This window comes from Desmodus rotundus, chromosome 6, assembly GCF_022682495.2.
Source record: "Desmodus rotundus isolate HL8 chromosome 6, HLdesRot8A.1, whole genome shotgun sequence".
Lineage (NCBI taxonomy): Eukaryota > Metazoa > Chordata > Mammalia > Chiroptera > Phyllostomidae > Desmodus > Desmodus rotundus.
Window position 1 is genome coordinate 63,032,117 of NC_071392.1, and position 20,671 is coordinate 63,052,787.

At 33.7% G+C, this 20,671-nt stretch overlaps 1 protein-coding gene across 4 annotated transcripts in view; it reads right to left on the minus strand.

Moving 5' to 3' along the window:
• Positions 1-20,671, minus strand: part of TFEC (transcription factor EC) — a 132,664-nt gene that overhangs the window by 33,443 nt on the left and 78,550 nt on the right. For 2 of the 4 annotated variants that reach the window (XM_024555439.4, XM_045191550.3), the window contains one exon: positions 11,450-11,536. The exons of 1 other annotated variant lie outside the window; for it this stretch is intronic. In XM_024555439.4, the coding sequence (XP_024411207.3) occupies positions 11,450-11,536 (87 nt within the window). Of the gene's footprint in view, positions 1-2,626; positions 2,697-11,449; positions 11,537-20,671 lie in introns of those variants that run through there. One more of the 4 variants, XM_024555440.4, reaches the window with a different exon arrangement.

The window sequence follows — 20,671 nt, forward strand, 5'->3', positions numbered from 1 at the left end:
TTTAAACAATAGAAACCAGAAGGAATGTGTTCCAATTCCTTGAAAATGAATCATAAAAAGACATTATAAAAAAGAAAAATTATAAACCCTTTTACTCAACTATAAATTTTAAAGAAAATTGCATTAGCAATATGAATCCAAGAAAATGTACTCAAGATAATTTGCTATAATCAAGTTGGGTTTCCTATAAATATATTTTATGATGTTAAAAGAGAAAAAGAAATATATGATCATCTCAATAGATTCATAAAAAATTATCTGATAAAATTCAACCCCATTTATAATAAAACTCAGTTTTTGAGATTATAATTTTTCATAATTATAGAAAAAAATATAGCGTTGCCTATTTTAAAAGTAGTGTTTCCCCTGAGAAAAAATCTAGGTTCAAAATCATTTTAGAAACACCTAAGTAAACTATGAAAATGTTCATATATCCATTTATTCTTATCAGGCCAAAATACTAAAGGACAGCATAAGTAATCTTACCTAAATTCCACATATTTTTCTGTTTTGGCCTATTCCATATCTATATACTATGTTCAATCTATTACCCAGTTATTTATTTTTCTTTTAAATCATGTATCAGTTTAAATTTTCTTCTCTATTCTTGTATCTCAAGATCCTCAGGGCCCTAAGCCTAACTTATATCCCTTTATCTAATATCCATCCATTCATCTTAGTTGATTCCCAACTGCCCCTCTCAGCCCAACTCAAAATCTAAAATGTTTTCCCTTTAACTCATATATTAAGGTCAAAAATTTTTGTCTAGCTTTTAAAATCTTATTAAATGGCCCTACATTATCTAGCCAACATTATTTACCACTATTCTCAAGTTTTGAAATATTTCTCATCAGCACATACACATACCCTAAGCCATGGCTTCCAACAACAGATTTCAGACTGCAGTGGGAGATAGAGCGTGGGGGAAAGAGTGTTGCCACGAAGAGTCTACAAATGAAAATTTAAGGATAATAAAATATAATATAAAATATAAGCATTATCATAATCTTAGATCTGTCTGACACAGACACTGGAATTTTTACTACTAACCCTATTGTGGAAGGGTCCTTGCTTTAACACTTTTAATGGTAAGAGCTGTTTGAATACTCAAAAATGTTGAAATCCACTGGACTATATTTTTCTCAGTTTTATTCTTTCTAATTGGTATTTTCTGTACTTCGAATGTCCTCACTCATTTATTATCAAAATCTAACCTATCTTCTAATCCTCAATTTAAGGCCCAAACCATCTCTAACATTCTTCTTCATGGCAGCCTGGTTTATTTTTCTTTACCCAAACACTATAAGACTAATAAAGTTGGCCATATTTTAAAGAATTTAATTTATATATTTATTGTTTTACCCCTATGTATTTATTCACTCAGCAAGAGAGAAAGTACCAGAGTACGTATTCACTACGTTCCTGAGAATCAATTATTTATCTGAAATCCTGAGAATTGTATTGAGATATATGTGTGCATATATGTATACATATGTATTATATGTATTCTGTATTTGTGAATGTGTGTGATAAAGCTATCCCCCAGATAATCACATTATAAATACATATAATGAAAAAATCTAATAGGTATACATTACATATTACATGTTCAGATAATTTTTCAACATAAATAGCAAAAAGAAAATAAAAACCCTGAACTCTTATGTACGTATGTATATATGCCATATCTATATACCTATAGTATATATTTAGTGCAAGTTTTATGAGAAACTGAGAGAAAAAATTTTGAGTTGTTTGGATCCTCTACTTTGGTTTTCTGTGAAGACATTCATTGTGAACCTAAAATGGTCAAAATGAGCATGAAACTATTAGATAAAATAATTGTAAACAAAAAAAGTAAATGAACTTAAGTCATAAAGAGGGAGCACTGAAGAGGAGCTTATACCACACATGTATGAATACTTGAAAAACTGATATTTAACTATTATTTTCTGTCCTTTTGTGTATTTATTCATTTAAATGTAGTAAACTAGATTTTTCCAGTTTTAAGACACACACAACTGATCTCCCTCTAACTTTACTTGGGTTGCTAAAGTAAAGCTATGAGGTTTGAATGATAAACATAGAATAGAGAGGTCCCACTGAATTATTATTTTTTTGTTCTATTCTGAGTGAATAAAAGTAATGCATGGAGCAGGAATTGGACACTCCTTGTTCTTGACTGGCTTATAACCCAAATAGACAAAGATAAAATACAAAACAGAGAATGTTGACTTATAAAAACTTTTGCACAATATACTTTAGATGCACATAATCTATTTAGTATTAAACTAATAAAATGTTATTAATTTAATGTAAACACTGCAATAAATAATTAGTGGAACTCTCACTTTTTGATAAAATAGTTACAATAAAACATTACTTTATTTTTAACATTTTTTTTACTAAATAAGACTGTTTTTAAAAAAGGCTCACTGCATCCAGAGCACTAAAAACTACCTTGTCAGTAAATGACTCTTAAAACAGCAGATTATATATGATATATTTTAAATCTCAATTTCTACAGTCCATATTTCATTAATTATTAATTTGTAAAGTTTTATGTCAGTATCTAAGGTGGTTTCATCTCCAAACATTGAAAGAATGGCAAAATGCACTTGCTCACCAGTTTTAACTTTGAAGTGTCTATAACCTTCACAATAGCAACGGTTTTCTCTTTCTCCTTCATCATTTTCTTTTCCTTAAACTTGCAAATAGTAATCGGGAGAGCTGCACAGAAATTTTTGCACTACGGTGAACTTTGGTTCTTCCTTGGACTTTAAGACTAATCTGGTCTAGATTGTGATTGAGAAAAGCTTGCTTGTTGATGGTATGCAGTCCTTTCAAGTTCCAACCAAGCACATGGGTTGTTAATATTTACTCAGTCCTCATCTCTCCAATGATCTTGAACTATAATAGTTTACTGAGATTGCCAAATGCCACCAGCATTTACAGACACCTGGTTGAAAAATACCTATATATGATAAAAGAAATGACTTACTATGCACTACCATGTCACTGAAAGGAAGGGGTGAAACTATACCAATTATAGGGAAACATATCTAAACTCAAAGGTTAAACAATCATTGAGCTAGAGTGTGTCAGAGAATTGGATCAGTCTAATGTCCCTACAAATACTAAGATTCTATACTTTAGGTAACATACAGGACTGGATTCAAACCCCTTCCCTTCCATTCGCTAACTGTATGAACTTGAGTGAGTTACTAAACATTTCTAAGTTTCTTTCCTTATATATAAATTATACTAGGTGATTATAGTCTTTATCTCATACATAGGTTTGTCCTAGGGATAAAATGCAGTTTTTCACACAAAAAAATATTTTGCACAATCCTTGTCACATAACAAGTTCCTAAGGCATAATAGCTATTATTATTGTTGTTATCCTTGTTGCTACTGCTTTTTTCCATTAAAATAATTATCAAAAGTAACATATAATGAGAAAACTTTTTCAATAATCTGTGTGAATTTTATAGTATGTATTTAATATATATTTGCTTAGCATCTATGATGGACTAGGCACTTGGCTGTATGCTCAAAATAAAATAATGAACAGGTTACTGTTCTAGGCTCCAGATACATCAGTGAACAAGCCAGACAAAAATCGCTATTTTCAAAGAGTTTATATTCTAGGGATGGGAGAACACAACACTTATGTAAATGAAATAATAAGGATGATAATATTTTGGTAATCAAATCATAAATGTCAGAGGAAATTAAAATGAGATACTGATTTAAGGAGTGATGCGCTAATGTTTTCTAGTAAGGGTGATTGTGGATAGACTCTCTGACAAGGTGATATTAGCTAAATATGTGAAGCATAAAGAAGCTTCCATGCAAAGATCTAGAACAAAAGTATTCCAAGACAAAAAAGGAAGTTAAGTAATCCTAAAATGATAATATGCTATCATGTTCAAGGAGCAGGAAAAAGACTATCAAGGCTAGAGCCAAAAGTTAAAGGGAAGTGCTGACTATGATAAAGTATCTGGATTATATTCAAGCATTTCAGGAAGTTAATAGAATGTTAAGCCAAGAGAAACAGGATCTAATTTTTGCTTTGTGAAGGTCATTCTGATTACTGTGTGAAGAGCAGCTATACGGTATTGAGAAGTAGCAGGAAAGTTAGGTTGGAGTTTGTTTCTGAAGTTCAAGTTAGACATGATAGAGCATACTGAAGGGCATATTGAATATATGTTCAGGTGTGGAAGTAAGAGAGAGAAGAAAACAAATGGCTTTTGGGGGCATTCAAAATTAGCAAAAAACAGATTGGGGGGAGACAAAGCTTTTCAGTCATATTAAATATGAGATGATGTTAGAAGCACAAAAGATGTCAAGTAAGCAGTAGGATATACGAGTCTAGCATATAGGGGGAAAATCTACTATGGAACAGGTTGGGATCACCTATAGGATGTGCAGATACATGAGAAAAAGTCTAAAGTCTGAGCCTGGAGGCACTTTAGCAATTACACATATCTTATAGGAGAAAGAACTCACAAGATTGTGTAAACCCAGATGATGTTAAGCCACAGAATCACAGATAGTATTTGCAGAAGGAGAGAGTGGTCAAATATGACAAATGCCACTGGGAAGCCAATTCAAGTGAGAATGAAGAATTTACTATTGGCTTCTTTATTCCTTGGTTTTAAGAGCCCTTCTAGAATTATGAGGACAACAGCTCCATAGGAGAGTAGAGAGTGGGCAATGAGGAAATGGAGGCAGGGTGAAAAAGGAAGCAATGAGGTTTTTTTAGGGGAGGGGGGGTCATGAAATTATGCAGTGACCAGAGAGAAAATGTATCCAAAGGGATATGTTTGATTTGGTTTTATTTTGGGGGAGTCTTATTAAAGACTAGTATAATGCTGCTATTTATAATCCAATAAATTTGAACAGACTAGTAATACAGGAGGAGCTGCTATTTAAAGAAGGAAACTGCTTGAGAAGGTAAGAATGAGTGGGATCTAGGACACAAAGAGTTGAGTTGGGTTTAGATTATGAGCTGGGATAATTATTCTATTATTATAGAGGAGATGTGCCAGAAAAAATGAAAACATATACAAGTGACTTGATAGAATTGGTAATGAAAAGCTAATGACTCAGTTCTAATCTGATTGCATATATTTTTTCTCTGAAGTATGTGGTGAAAGAGAAATTAGCTGAAAATGGAGAATGGATGAGGGATTATGGAGATTTGAGGAGAGAAGAGAAGGTATTTAAAAGTTATCTTAATTAATGGGAATTTTTATCCAGGGAATGGCGATAGTATTATCTGTGAAATTTTGGTGATGCATTTGAGGTGAAAACCCCAGTGAAATTTTGGTGATGTATTTGTGGTGAGTAATATGAGCAATGTGGCAAAATTTTATCCATTCACTTCTTAAGTGAAGATGTGGAATAAGATAAGTAATAAGTTTAACTTGGGTTGGGGTTTTGTCAGGAGAATAAATGAAGAAAACAGAAAACATATTAAGAGTGTCTGTAAGAGAACTGGTTATAGTGCTTGCCCAAAGACTCTAGACAGGTTAAGGAAGGAAGTTTCAAAATTCTGTGAGTGGAAGTGATAGCTATTGAAAACAGTGATAGATTCCATTGATATGAAGTATCCACAGCCTGTACAATTGGTGGATTTAGAAGACTAGAAAAAATAGAATGTAATGATCAAAAAATGTAAAATAAAATTGTTACAGGATAGAGAAATTGGTTATAATGAGATCTAGGGTACCATCATATGAGGGATGACTAAATAGGGAAAAAGAAAAATACGATTCATGCTAAGGAGACTGAAAGACTGAATGGTTAAGCAAGATGCTGATAAAAGCATGACTAAGTTGCTTAAATGTTTCTTTCTCTTTGACTCTTTTCAATCCTGCTTACTAGTTGTTGCAGTAAGAACTAATTGGCAGGTGGCTAACTCTGTTAATTAAGTACAAATTGAGAGGTAACTTTCCCTTAATTACTCTGAGTCTAGTCACTAATATATTCAATTCATTTCTGAGGCAGAAATGCCTGGGCTGAATTGATCTGTGAAAATTTTGAACTATTTTATTCAACCTAGATTAATAGGAAGAACAACCACAGGTGATCCAAGCTACAAGTCAACAGCTGTTAAGTCTCCTACCAACAGAAGTTACAACAAGACACTTAGTTAAGCCTATGTGCAGTGGTCTGGGATAAATCTTAGCTAAGTGACATTTTAGGTTTTATGCTTAGGGCACACAGCAAAGGAGCCATAAAGTGTCTAAGAACGCACGCAATAGACAGCCCTAGAGACTTCACATATTTCTGTGAGAACTAGAGAACATATATTTAGAAAACTCTCAAAAGTAGGTGAAAATTAGTCATAATTATTATTAGTAAATCTCATTTATGAATCTTACCATAATGGACAGCTGTTGTCCATATGACATTAGAATTAATTCATATTTACTTTGTAACAACCCCTATACTCCTGGTTCTCACTCAGTCCAGGTAATTTGGTATGTGGGGCTGCTCAGTCCACAGCCCTAGGGTTGGCCCAAGGCCAGAGAAGTTGGATTAGGTATAGATAATTAATAAAAGTTGCTCCAATAGGAATTATCCCAGGTATTTAACTAGAACTATGGGGGTGAGGGGGAGGGGAGTTCTCCTTCTCTTTGGTTGCCAATAGTAGCTGAATGTATCCATTAGTTGTGATAAATCAGAAAATAGTGACACAATTAGCTCATAAAATAAAGGAAAAAACCTAACATAATATAAAATCCATAGGTAAACAAAATCTTCAGGGACACAAAAGCAGGATTTCTTTACATTTTTTTCACATTTCTTCAGAATTTGTTTATGTTTTTCCTCAATTTACCTTCTGGGCAATAAATAGCTAAGTTCCATTATCCTACAACATCATAAAGAGGCAAAGCGTCCTTCACTCTCTTGAGTCTTGTTTGAGGACTGAAGAGAACTTCCCAGAAGGCCCAGTAGACTGCTCAAAATGCCAGAATTGCAGTACAAGCCAATTCTTAAAATAACATCTAGCAAGGGAAATGGAGCCACCAGAATTAGCTTACGTTGTTAATCAAAAACTATATCTTCTTTATGAAGGAGTGGATGTCTGAAGAAAAAAAAATGTACCATAGTCTTTTTATCTACTCATTTACTAGTAGGCAAAAATCTATGGTACATTTACACAATGGAATACTACGCAGCAGAAAGAGAGAAAGAGCTCCTACCCTTCATGACAGCATGGATGGAACTGGAGAGCATTATGCTGAGTGAAATAAGCTAGGCAGTGAAAGACAAATACCATATGATCTCACCTATAAGTGGAACCTAATCAACAAAATGAGCAAGCAAGCAAAATATAACCAGAGACACTGAAATTAAGAACACACTGACAGCAACCAGATGGGATGGGGAAGAGAGATAATGGGAGAAAATAGGGGAAGGTCCATTAAGGAACATGTACAAAGGACATATGGACAAAGTCAAAGGGGATAGGGTCATCGGTAAGTGGTGGGGATGGGTGGAGCAGGGGGTGAAGGTGGCATAAAAATGGAGACAACTGTACTTGAATGAAAATTTAAAAAATAACACACAAAATAAATGTTAAAAAAGAAAAAATTGTTAGAAGGATAAACTGTGTGCATAGCTAAGGATAGGCTATGATAGTGTCTACTCAATGCCTGAGAATAAAGACAGCATAGAAAAAAACAAAGGCAAAGTTATGGAAGGATGCCCACATACATACAAGGTCTGTCCAGAAAGTATCTAGCCATGTAATATGAAAAAATATAGATATTTATTGAAGAAGACAGAAGATACAAGAAACATTGTACCTAAGACCCCCTTCAAAGGTAACTTTAGTTGGGAAAAGCCAGAAGTCGCAGGGCACCAAATCTGGATTCTAGTGGGGCTGAGTCACCTGGATGATTTGATGTTTCACCAAAAAACTCTGCATGAGATGTGATGCATGAGTGGGCGTGTTGTCATGATGAAGCTGCCAAACACCAGTAACACATAGCTGCAGCCTTAAGGAAAAACTTATCTGAGTCTGATTGTGTGGTCTCATCTCCTTCTTGCTTTCATATACACAGTCTGTCCAGAAGGTATCCAGCCATGTAATATGAAAATTAGAGACATTTATTGAAGAAGATAATAAGATACAAAAAACATTGTACATAGGACAATATGCCTCAGTCCCTACCAAAGTAGGCACCTTGGGGCCTCACCCAGTTCTCCCAATCACCATCAGCTGCCCCATTGTATTTTTCCAAATATCATCAGTGGTCTGAAATCTCATCCCTTTCAAAGGTGATTTTAGTTTTGGAAAAACCCAGATGTCACAGGGTGCCAAATCTGGGCTGAAGGGAGGCTGAGTCACCTGGGTGATTTGATGTTTCACCAAAACCCCTGCATGAGATGTGATGCATGAGCAGGTGCATTGTCATGATGAAGCTGCCAATCACCAGTTGCCCATAGCTGTGGCCTTCTGAATCATCTGAATAGCTTCTGTGGCGAAATGTTCATTCTAATGCAAAATTTGATGCAGATTCATTGCTCTCCTTGCTCAGTCATTTTAAATGAGATGGCCACACAGTACACATGCTCACTCCGCAGGCATCACCACCTCCACTGACTAGCACAGTGAAGGCATCATTGTTCACACATGCACATTCCAGTCCTCTCTTGGCTGCCAGTTTACACTGATTTCATACAAACCATTTTCGTTATATTAACAATGACTGGACTTTTTCTGGACAGACCTTGTATTTTAGGTAATTCCTTTCATGCTTAAGCCCTGTAGAACCAGGTTCTGCCATCTCCAATCAACAGTTCCCTGGCTAATATGCTAAATCAAAGCATTCCTCTGAACCTAGCAGGTTTTATATTTTTCCAAATGAACTAAAATAATCCTTCATGGTTTCCTATCTCTGGTCTTATCTATCTTTATATCTACCCTTAATATCTTAACCACCTTTATAACTATATTTCAAACATCATTTTTTCATAAAGCATTTCCAAAAAAAATCTCATTTTCATAATGGTTTCTTCTTCACTTAAGCTGAAGAGCAACTATCTGACTAGCATTTAAAATATACACATGTAATCTACTAAGATTTGATATAAAACAGATTTGGAGATAATTGTTTTAATTATTCTCATAATACAGAAGAAAGAAGCAAAGAGAGGTTATGTGTATTATACAATGTCTAAATTAGAACTTGGGTTTAACACCAAGATTCATATTCTTTCCCTCCCTGCCTCTCAGGTTGCCTCACTGCACCACCCCAGTATCACGTGGTCCCTTGACATGTCCATTGTATCTCACTCAACTTTTTTCTATGGTGCAAGTATTATGCTTTATGCATAATAAGTATTAAATAAATATTTGGTTAATTGAACTGCTTGGTTTGATGTTCAAATCTATAGTTATCAATGATTACTGACTGGTTAACAGTAGATATTTCTTTATATAAATAGAGATAAGCCAGTAGTATCTAACTTTTAAAAAATATGGCCCTGGCCAGGTGGCTCAGTTTGTTGGAGTGTCATCCCATACACCAAAAGGTTTTGGGTTTGATTCCCAGTCAGAGCACTTACCTAGGTATAGGGTTCAATCTCCACTCAGGGTTCGTATGAGAGGCAACTGAGGGATGTTTTTCTCGCATATTGAAGTCCCCACCCTTGCTCTCTCTTTTTCCCTTCCTCTCTTTATAAAAATATTAATAAAAATATGCTCAAGTGGGAGTTAAAAAATATATTCTGAATATCAAAAGCAAATCCCCAATAATCATTGATAACAAATTATACTAAGTTATTCTGTGCAGTGACTGGAAAGCAAGGTAATTGGCAAAGAAAAGTTTTCAATATATAGTTTCAATGAAGTAAGTACTGCACATGAGGAAAATAAATTAGCAGGAAATAAATATAATTTCCTCTAACCCAGAGTTAAATACTGGTTAAGAAAATAGCATCCTCATTCTGTGAAATTAGACCCAGAAAGCTAGGCTTTAAACCTCATTTCATCTTTGTCAGATAAAATTAGTATTAGTGACTTTTTATAAAATAGAGGTCCTACATATCAGAAAAAAAAGAAAAGAAATACTTCTCTTTAAATAGTCTATTTAGGAATTAATAAAGAAAAAATGGACTCTTTCTCCAATTTTTTAAAAACTTAAATTTAAGACATCTATCATTAACATACCCCAGTTCATTGATTTACTGATGAACAGTATCCACACTATGCAATAATGTCAGTATTCACTTTCTTTAAGTAAAAATGTTTAAAGTCACACTTCAGTTAAAATGTTTCATATTTTCTGAAAAATCTAAAACCATAAATAAACCAAATTTTAAAAATGTGTGAGAAGTACTTACACACTCTTTACAGATAACAATTTTAGTGGTTAATAAATGGGCAATGTGAAGGCAATAGCAATAAAGTAAGATAAGGTACTATCCCTTCATTGCCTGTTATTCCAGGAATAAGTGCCGATTTCAACATAGACATCTATCCATTGCCTTAAAGAAACATTCTGTCTTCAGTTTATCTTTAACTTCTAGTTATTCTCTCAGAGTAAAGTTATATTTTTTGTGGTAACAATTTTTTTTTTCTTTATTCTACAAGGTGTAGAGCATCTGAGCCCAATAGCTATTAGTCATGGTAAATTAAGCAAAACTCAGTCATGAGCTTATGATGGTGTCTGATTATGTGAGGAGCTTCAAACAGAAACTCTGAAGATTAAATCACTCATTTCTATTTCTTCTAATGCTATAGAAGATTAGATATATAATTAAATGAGTGTTTATAGAGATTAGAAAGATAGATAGATGATAGACAGGTAGATAGATAGGATAGTTAAAGCCTTATTACCTGTCTTCCTCAGTAACATTATATCTTTTTTCTGCACCAAGAAATATTTTCTAATATTCATCCATTATCTTGTCTGTTTCAAAAATTCAGAAGAAAACACCATTTATTAAGCAAGTTAAATTTATTCTTACAATCTGAAGCTTTTTTATTTGTTATTTTATTTTGGAAACATATAAATACAAGTTTATATTCCTTTTCATTATTATATGGAAAATGTAATAGTTGAGTGAGTTATTTAAATTCTAAAATGTACACATTTAATTAAATCATATTTACATATATTAATTTGGGTAATTTTACACATGATTATCTATTTGAAAAATATTTCATTAACTATTGTATTGTGCAGAAATGGCTGTAGCATTTCAGGGTGCAGTTTAAATAATGTTCATTCTTCTTTCCTGATATTTAAATTATCCTTTGACAAATCTAATCAACAAAAGAGTGAAAGCATTTTATTTTTCCCAATAAATTGAATTTAAAAGATCTTAGGAAAATGATTTTACTATGTACTAAGACATTTTTTGGTAATCAGAAGCTTTTATTTATTTAAATTACATTGACCTTCTCAGGTCTAGAAATACTTACTCTTCTTTGCATTAGCAGAGGAGAGTCTCTCCCTTCCTCTTTAAAACTTGATTCCATACTGCTTATATCCTCAATAGCATCTTCCATCTAGCAAAATACAATACATTTAGAATAATGTGTATAATGATAAAAGTTGTGCTTCATCCTGAATTTAAAGATAAAAATTTTAGTAACTATTAAAATTTTTAAATGTTCAAAGTTATATGTATATAAAAACCTAGAATATTTTAGAACTTAAAATGATGTAATCTTGAAACACATTGATTTGTGTTGCTTTCTTGAATTTATATCTACCTACTGGCAGGTAATAGCTGGGCAAATGATCCTGGGCTAGTCCCTTGGAAATCACTATCACCATAAATACAGTGTTTTTCATGACGTAAATCAAGCCACAGCCCATTTCTTTAAATTGTAGGAAGAGGTCTTTTCTTTTAAAATGTTTCAGTTGAAATCTAAGTACTAATCAGACCTGACTCTGCTTAACTTCTGGTATCAGATTAGATCAAGTACATTCAAGGTGGTATGGCCATATTTGAAAAACCAAGAGCTAGTTCCTTGAAAAGATAATCAAGATTGATAAACTTTTAACCAGACTCTTCAAGAAAAAAAGGAGATAGTTTATTTTGTTCATTAGATTCCACATATTTGTGAAACCATATGGTATTTGTCTTTCTCTGACTGGTTTATTTAACTTAGCATAATAGTGTCCAGGTCCATACATGTTGTTGCAAAAGGCAAGATTTTCTTCTTTTTTATGGCTGAGTAATATTCTATTGTGTAAATATACCAGTGATTTTTCTTTATCCACACATCTACTGATGGCCAATTGGTAAAGGGACTGAGCAGAAAAAAACAACACTCATAGACAAACAACAGTATGGTCATAATCAGAAGAAAAAAAGGGAGTGGGAGGATCAGGAGAGTGTAAATGAGGGATAAATAGTGATGGAAAGAGACACTACTTGGAGTGGTGAACACACAATATACAGATGATGTATTATAGAAATGTACACTTTAAACCTACATAATTTTTATATAATGTAATCACAATAAATTCAATAAAAATTAATTTTAAAAAGAAAAAAGAGGACCCAAATAAAATAAAAAATGAAAGAGAAATAACAAATGATACCAACAAAATACAAAGATTGTAAGAAAATATTATGAACAACAACATTCCAACAAAATGGACAACCTGGAAAAAGATGGATAAATTCCTAGCAATACACAATCTTCCAAAACTGAATCAGGAAGAATCAGAGTATCTTAATAGACAGACTGAAACTAGTGAAGTTGAAGTAGTAATCAAAATACTCCTAATAAACCAAAGTCCTGGACTGAATGAATATACATGTAAATTTTACCAAACATTCAAAGACAAACTAATTCTTATCAGACTATTCCAAAAAATTCAAGATCAGATAAGACTCCTAAGTCCATTTTGTGAAGCCAGCATTATCTGAATCCCAAAAGCAGGTAGACACTATAAAGAAAAAAAATTATAGGCCAGTATCCCTGATGAACATAGATGCTAAAATCTTCAACAAATATTAGCAAACCAAAATCAGCAATAAATCAAAAAAATCATGCACTACAATCAAGTGGAAATTATTCCAGGGTGCAAGGTTGGTATAATATCCACAAAACAATAAATATGTTACACAACATAAACAAAATGGTGTATAAAAGCCCATGATCATATTAACAAATGAAGATAAAGCATTTGATAAAATCCAGCACCCATTTATGATTAAAAAAAAAAACCCTCTCAGCATAGTGGGAATAGAGAGAACACACTTCAATGTAATAAAGGTCATATATGACAAACCCACAGCCAATATCATACTCAATGGGCAAAAACTGCAAGTGTTCCCCTTAAGATCGGGAACAAGACTGGGTTGTCTGATTTGACTTTCTTATTCAACAGAGTAGTTGAAGCCCTAGCCACAGCAATCAGACAAGAAGAAATAAAAGGCATACAAATTGGAAAGGAAGAAGTAAAACTGTCACTATTTGCAGGTGATATGATACTGTATATAATGAACCATAAAGACTCTACCAAAAGCTTGCTAGAACTGGGTTTATTAAAGTATCAGGATACAAAATACATATCTACAAGTCATTTGTATTTTTAAACACCAATGATGAACTCTCTGAAGGGGAAACTAAGAAAGCAATCCCATTCACAATTGTTTCAAATGTAATAAATACCTAGGAATAAATTTAACCAAGAATATAAATTACCTGTACTCAGAAAATTGTAAGACACTGAAGAGACAAACTGAAGAAGACACAAGTGAGTGGAAGCATATACTGTGTTCATGGATAGGAAGAAATGACATCATTAAAATGTCCATACTGGCCAAAGCATTCTATAGATTCAATGCAATTACCAATCAAGATACTAATGGTGTATTTTGCAAAATGACTACAAGTATTCCAAAAATGTATAGAACACATTAAAGAGCTTGAATAGTCATACCAATGTTATGGAAGAAGAAAAGAATTGGAGAAATTATGCTACCTGATGTGAAACTATACTAAAGACCATAATGAACAAAACAGCATGATATTGGCATAAAAACAGACATACAGATCAATGGAACAGATTAGAGAGCCCATAAATAAACCCACACTTTATGGCCAATTAATATTTGACAAAGGAGACAATAACAAACAATGGGGTAAAGAAAGTCTATTCAATAAATGGTGTTTAGAAAATTGGACATAAACATGCAAAAAGTGAAACTAGACCACCTTCTTACACCATACAGAAGAAAAACTCAAAATGAATTAAAGACTTACAAGTTAGACTTGAAACAATATAACTCCTAAAAGAAAACATAGGCAGTAAAATCTAGGATATATCTTATAGCAATATTTTTTCTCATATACCTCCTCGGGCAAGAAAAACTAAAGAAAAAAATTTAAAAATGGTACCACATCAACTAAAAGTGTTTGCACAGCAAAGGAAACCATCAACAAAATGAAAAGACAGACTACTACATTGGAGAACATATTTGCCAAAACATTTGATAAGGGGTTAATATCCAAAATTAATTTAAAAACTTAAAAACTCAACACCAAAATAATAATTCAATTAAAATATGATCAAAGGGCCTGAACAGACACTTCCCAGAAAGGACAAAGAGATAGCCAAAAGACATATAAAAACATGTTAAATGTCACTAATCATCAGAGAAATGCAAATTACAACCACCAAAAGAAGTCACCTTACACCTGTCAGAATGACTACCATCAATGAATCAACAAACAATAAGTGCTGATGAGGATGTAGAGAAAAGGAACTCTCATGCACTGTTGGTGGGAATGCAAATTGCTGCAGCCACTGTAGAAAGCAGTATGGACTTACCTCAAAAATTTAAATGGAACTATTTTATGTCCCAGTGATTCTACTTCTGGGAATTTATCTGAAGACCCTGAAACTAATTCAAAAGAATATATGCAATCCTATAATTATTGCAGCTTTATTTACAATAACTAAGATTTGGAAGCAGCCCAGGTGTCTATCAGTAGATAAGTGGATAAAAAATGTGATACATTTACACAATGGAATTCTGCTCAGTCATCAAAAAGAAGAAATGTTTACCCTTTGCAACAGCATGGAGGTACCTGGAGAGTATTATGGTAAGTAAAATAAGCCAGTCAGATAAAAACAAATACCATCGGATCTCAGTCATATGTGGAATTTAATGAACAAAATGAACTAACAAGCAAAATAGAGAAAGACTTACAGATAGAGAGCAGGCTAAAAACTGTTAGGGAGTTGTTGGGTGGTTCAGTTGGGGAAGTGGAGGGATTGAGCAAAAAAGAAAAAAGGAGAAAAAACTCATAGACAGGTACAATAGTGTGGCACTGCTAAGGGAGGGATTAGGAGGAGGGTGTAAGGGTGATAAATGGTAAGGGAAGGAGATTTGATTTAGGGTGGTGAACACAGAATAAAAAGTACAAATGGTGTGTTGTGGAATTATGCACCTGAAACCTGTATAATTTTTTTAACCAGTGTCATTCCAGTGAAATCATTAGAAAGGAAAAAATATTTTGATTGCATCTTACAGGCATACAAATATAAGTAGTCAAATACAAGTACAACTAAATGAAAATATATTCAACTTTCCAAAATGACCAATAATAATGGAAAAAATAACACCAAAAAGAATCATAGATATCTTAAACTATAACAGTAACAAACATTTATATACTACTGGGGATGTGCTGGGCACTGTTCTATGTACTTTGCATACATCAGTTTATTTAATCTTCATATTAGCCCTATGAAGTGGATACTATACTCATCTCCATTGTAAAGATGAAAAATGAAGAGAAAAGGAAGTTTAATAATGCATTTCAAAATATGTAGCTAGTGAATGACAGAGGCAGGAATAAATCCTGGAAATTTGGATCTATAGTCCTAAGTTATTTATTTATTTTCTGCAAAGTACTTTTATTTAATTGTTTTTTCCTATGTTCCTCCAGAAAGCAATACAAAAACAGATGTATCTAGTTTGGTGGTTAGTTATTCCTTAAAGCCTCAAGGTTTATACTTTACTGTCTTGTGAGAGGTGGTCTGCGATTTTAGGCATGTTTCTTATAACATATACCTCAAGTATAGGGACCCAAGTTATGAAGAGATCAAAATATTTGTCAGACATTCTCAGCTCTTCACAAAGCTAACCCAGTGAGTAAATGACACATAAGCAGAGGAAATAAAGACCTTATTTTTTAAAGTCATGTCTAGTCTTCCTACAAGCCCATTAGAGCAACAAAACAGGAATCACTTTTTATTTTATTTTTTTAATTGTTATTGTTATTCAATTACAGTTGTCTGCTTTTCTTCTCTTCCCTCCACCCCACCCTAGCCAGTCCCACCTCCCTCCCCCATCTCTACCATCCCCCTTGATTTTGTCCTTGTGTTCTGTATAGTAGTTCCTATAAACACCTCTCCCCACTATCCCCTCCCCACTCCCCTCTAGCTATTGTTACATTGTTCTTAATTTCAATGTCTCTGGTTATATTGTTTACTTTTTTTCTTTTGTTCATTATGTTCCAGTTAAAAGTGAGATCATATGGTATTTTCCCCTCACTGCCTGGCTTATTTCACTTAGCATAATGCTCTCCAGTTCCATCCAGGCTGTTGCAAAGGGTAGGAGCTCCTTCTTTCTCTCTGCTGCATGGAATTCCATTGTGTAAATGCACCACAGTTTTTTGATCCACTCATTTGCTGATGAGCACTTAGGTTGCTTCCAGTACTTGGCTATTGTAAATTGTGCTGCTATGAACATTGGAGTGCATAGGTTCTTTTGGATTGGTGTTTCAGGGTTCTTAGGGTATAAAACCAGCAGTGGAATTGCTGGGTCAAAGGGCAGTTCCATTTTTAGTTTTCTGAGGAAGTTCCATACTGTTTTCCCAGTAGCCTCACCAGTCTGCATTCCCACCAACAGTGCCCTAGGGTTCCCTTTTCTCCACATCCTCTCCAACATTTGTTGATTTGTTTATGTTGGGCACTCTGACTGGTGTGAGATGGTACCTCATTGTGGTTTTGATTTGGAGGGATCACAATACCTGATATCAAACTGTATTACAAGGCCACTGTAATTAAAACAGCTTGGTACTGGCATAAAAACAGGCACATAGACCTATGGAACAGAACAGAGAGCCCAGAAATAAACCCAAGTCTTTATGGTCAATTAATATTTGACAAAGGAGGCAGGAGCATAAAATGGAGCAAAAAATAGCCTCTTCAACAAATGATATTGGGAGATCTGGATAGCTACATGCAAAAAATTGAAACTCAATCACCAACCTACACCATACACAAAAATAAATTCAAGGTGGATAAAAGACTTAAATATAAGTTGTAACACCATAAAAGTCCTAGAGGAAAACATTGGCAGGAAAAGCTCAGACGTCCCATGCAGCAACATCCTCACAGGAATCACTTTTTAAAAAGGCATTGCAGTTTAAAACATCAGATGATGAATTCTACTCTGTTTCTCAACTCTTTCTAAAATTGGTATATTTTCCTTCTATAATTTAGCTGAAGATTTACAAAGCTACATTTTAAAATACCATGCTTGCCAGTCCCCTTCATTTCTCTTTAGCTTTACTAGCTATCTTCTTTCTCCTTATATTCTTTATAGTGAAATTTTAAAATATGATATAAACACAATGAATGTGAAAATACTGAATTTATATAACTGTAATAATGTGAATCTCCCATGATGTGCAGAAATAATCAAGAGTAAACTCTGGGAGATATATAAAAATATTTTATGTTTTCTTGCTGATGGGCACAGGGTGCAAAATTTCTGAGAATTTAGAGAATCAAATGTTCAGAGACATCTACTAAGATACTTCCGAAGGTCATATGCCAAAAAATTGGAACACTATTCACATGTTAATTTAACAGATATTTATTGAGCAATATTTATTTTAAGACCTTATAAATACTGGAGCTGTAAAAACAAGCAACAAAAAAATCTCTGTTCTCATGGAGCTTAAACTCTTGAGGAAACAGAAAATAAACAGTTAGTAGCAAAAAGTAGTCTGAAAAGAAAATAAAGAAGGAAATCAATATAGTTTAATGGGAAGAAATGTTATTTTAGAAAATCATCAGAGAAGGATTTACTGATATTTGAACGCAGGCATGAATAACATGAGGAAGGGTAGCCTTTGGAAATAAATATATACAAAGACCCTAAAGTAGGAACAAGCTCAGACTATTTGAGAAAGAGTAAGAAGGCCAATGGGAATGGAGTGGAGTAACAAGGGCAACTGAGGTTTCAAATTTGAAAAGCAGGCAAGAAACCTACATTGTAGAAATCTCTAGGCCAGTGCTAAACTACAAAAATTTCTGCCATAGTGGGAATGTCTTATATTTTGCTGTTTATATAGCAGCAACTCATCACAATATGGCTACTGAGCCTTGAAATGTGGCTAGTGTAACTGAATTTTAATTGCATTAAATTTTAAAGATTTCATTGAATTTGAATTAATTTAAAATTAATTTAAAGAGCCACATCTGGATAATGGTACTGTATTCAAGAGTGTAACTCTAGAGCATTGTCTAAACTTTAGATGTTATTCTATGTGCTGTGAAAGATGTTCCAAAGATCTAGGATAATAAATACGTGTTTTGTTTCTTTTGGTTAGTCCAGTCTCTGCAAGTTTTACAGTATGTTATTTATTGTTACTAAACTCAAATTTTAATTTCATAACATTTCTTTCATTCACTTTATGCCATTAAGAGGGCAGCAATGTTTTTTAACAGCTATGAAGAAGACCTAAAAGGAGAAGGGTAGTAAGAACAACTTATGGTAAATATTTTTCTTTGAGGTACTTCTGGTAGTTTCAGAAACAATTACAAATAAGTCACTCAACCTTTTATATTTCCTGTAAGCTTACAACACAAATAACTCAATCTCTTGCATTTCCAATTTTTTCCTCTTGCTTATAAACATGCTTAGTTTTCTCCTATTTCAGAAGGAAACCTTTCTTCTCTACATGTGACAGTTCATGCACCTAAGAGTCTCTGTCTTTTCTTTTAACACTTCTATCTCTTATTTATCTTATCCACCAACATGACTATCTTTTTCCCTAATTCACTGAAGAAGTTGGTATTATCCTAAATTGATTTAAAGATCTAAAATAGAGTCCAAAATTTTGCTTCACATCTTCCAAGAATCTTCATAATTAATTATCTTGGAATCCAATTGATACCTTTAAAAAGACAACAAATACAACATTTTGTATCAGATGAAATGATTAACAGCTTAGACAAAAGCACAATTACAAATCTTCAGAATAACCACCCTCAAAGTGATAAATGAAGATAATGAAATACGCAGAAAAAGAACATGATTTTGAAAAATATCAAAATGTCAAAAATAGACACAGAAATTATGAGGTTCAAGGACAAAGGAAAATGTTTACAAGGTTTGAATGATTTAAAAATAAAGGTCTACAAACACCAACTATCAAGCCTTTCAACATCACAGGGTGCAAAATGACAATGGGATAATATTTTAAATATTAAAGGTAAAGAACTTTGAAAACCAATAATATATCCTTTAAGTATATGGTGTGATAAAATTTTTCTTAGGCATAGATATTCTGAAGTTTTAAAGCAAAAAGACATTTTAAAAACACTCTTTCAGAAGGCATTTTAGTCAGGTGATAAATACAAATATGAAATAAATACAAAATATAAAAAGAATAAGTAAGTTACAGTAAAAATTTTGAGGTCTAAATAACAAGTATATAGCATGAGGTATGTACATAAAAAGTCCAGCTATTGTTAATATAATGAGAATGATTTGCATGACATCAATGTAAACTGGCAGCCAAGGCAAGTGGACTGGAATGTGAGTGCATGAACAATGATGCCTTCACTGTGCTAGTCACTGGAGATGGTGACGCCTGCGGAGTGAGCATGTGTACTGTGTGGCCATCTCATTTAAAATGACTGAGCAAGGAGAGCAATGAATCTGCATCAAATTTTGCATTAGAATGAACATTCCGCCACAGAAGCTATTCAGATGATTCAGAAGGCCACAGCTATGGGCAACTGGTGATTGGCAGCTTCATCATGACAATGCACCTGCTCATGCATCACATCTCATGCAGGGGTTTTGGTGAAACATCAAATCACCCAGGTGACTCAGCCTCCCTTCAGCCCAGATTTGGCACCCTGTGACATCTGGGTTTTTCCAAAACTAAAATCACCTTTGAAAGGGATGAGATTTCAGACCACTGATGATATTTGGAAAAATACAATGGGGCAGCTGATGGTGATTGGGAGAACTGGGTGAGGCCCCAAGGTGCCTACTTTGGTAGGGACTGAGGCATATTGTCCTATGTACAATGTTTTTTGTATCTTATTATCTTCTTCAATAAATGTCTCTAATTTTCATATTACATGGCTGGATACCTTCTCTACAGCCTTTATATGAGAGCAAGAAGGAGATGAGACCACACAATCAGACTCAGATAACTTTTTCCTTAAGGATATGATATAGATATTTCTTTTTTTTCTTTTTTTAAATTTTTATTGTTTTTCAATTACAGTTGTGTGCCTTTTCTCCCCATCCCACCACCCCACCCCAGCTGAACCCCCCTCCCTCCCCCACCTCCACCCTCCCCCTTGATTTGGTCCGTGTGTCCTTTATAGTAGTTCCTATAATCCCCTCTCCTCACTGTCCC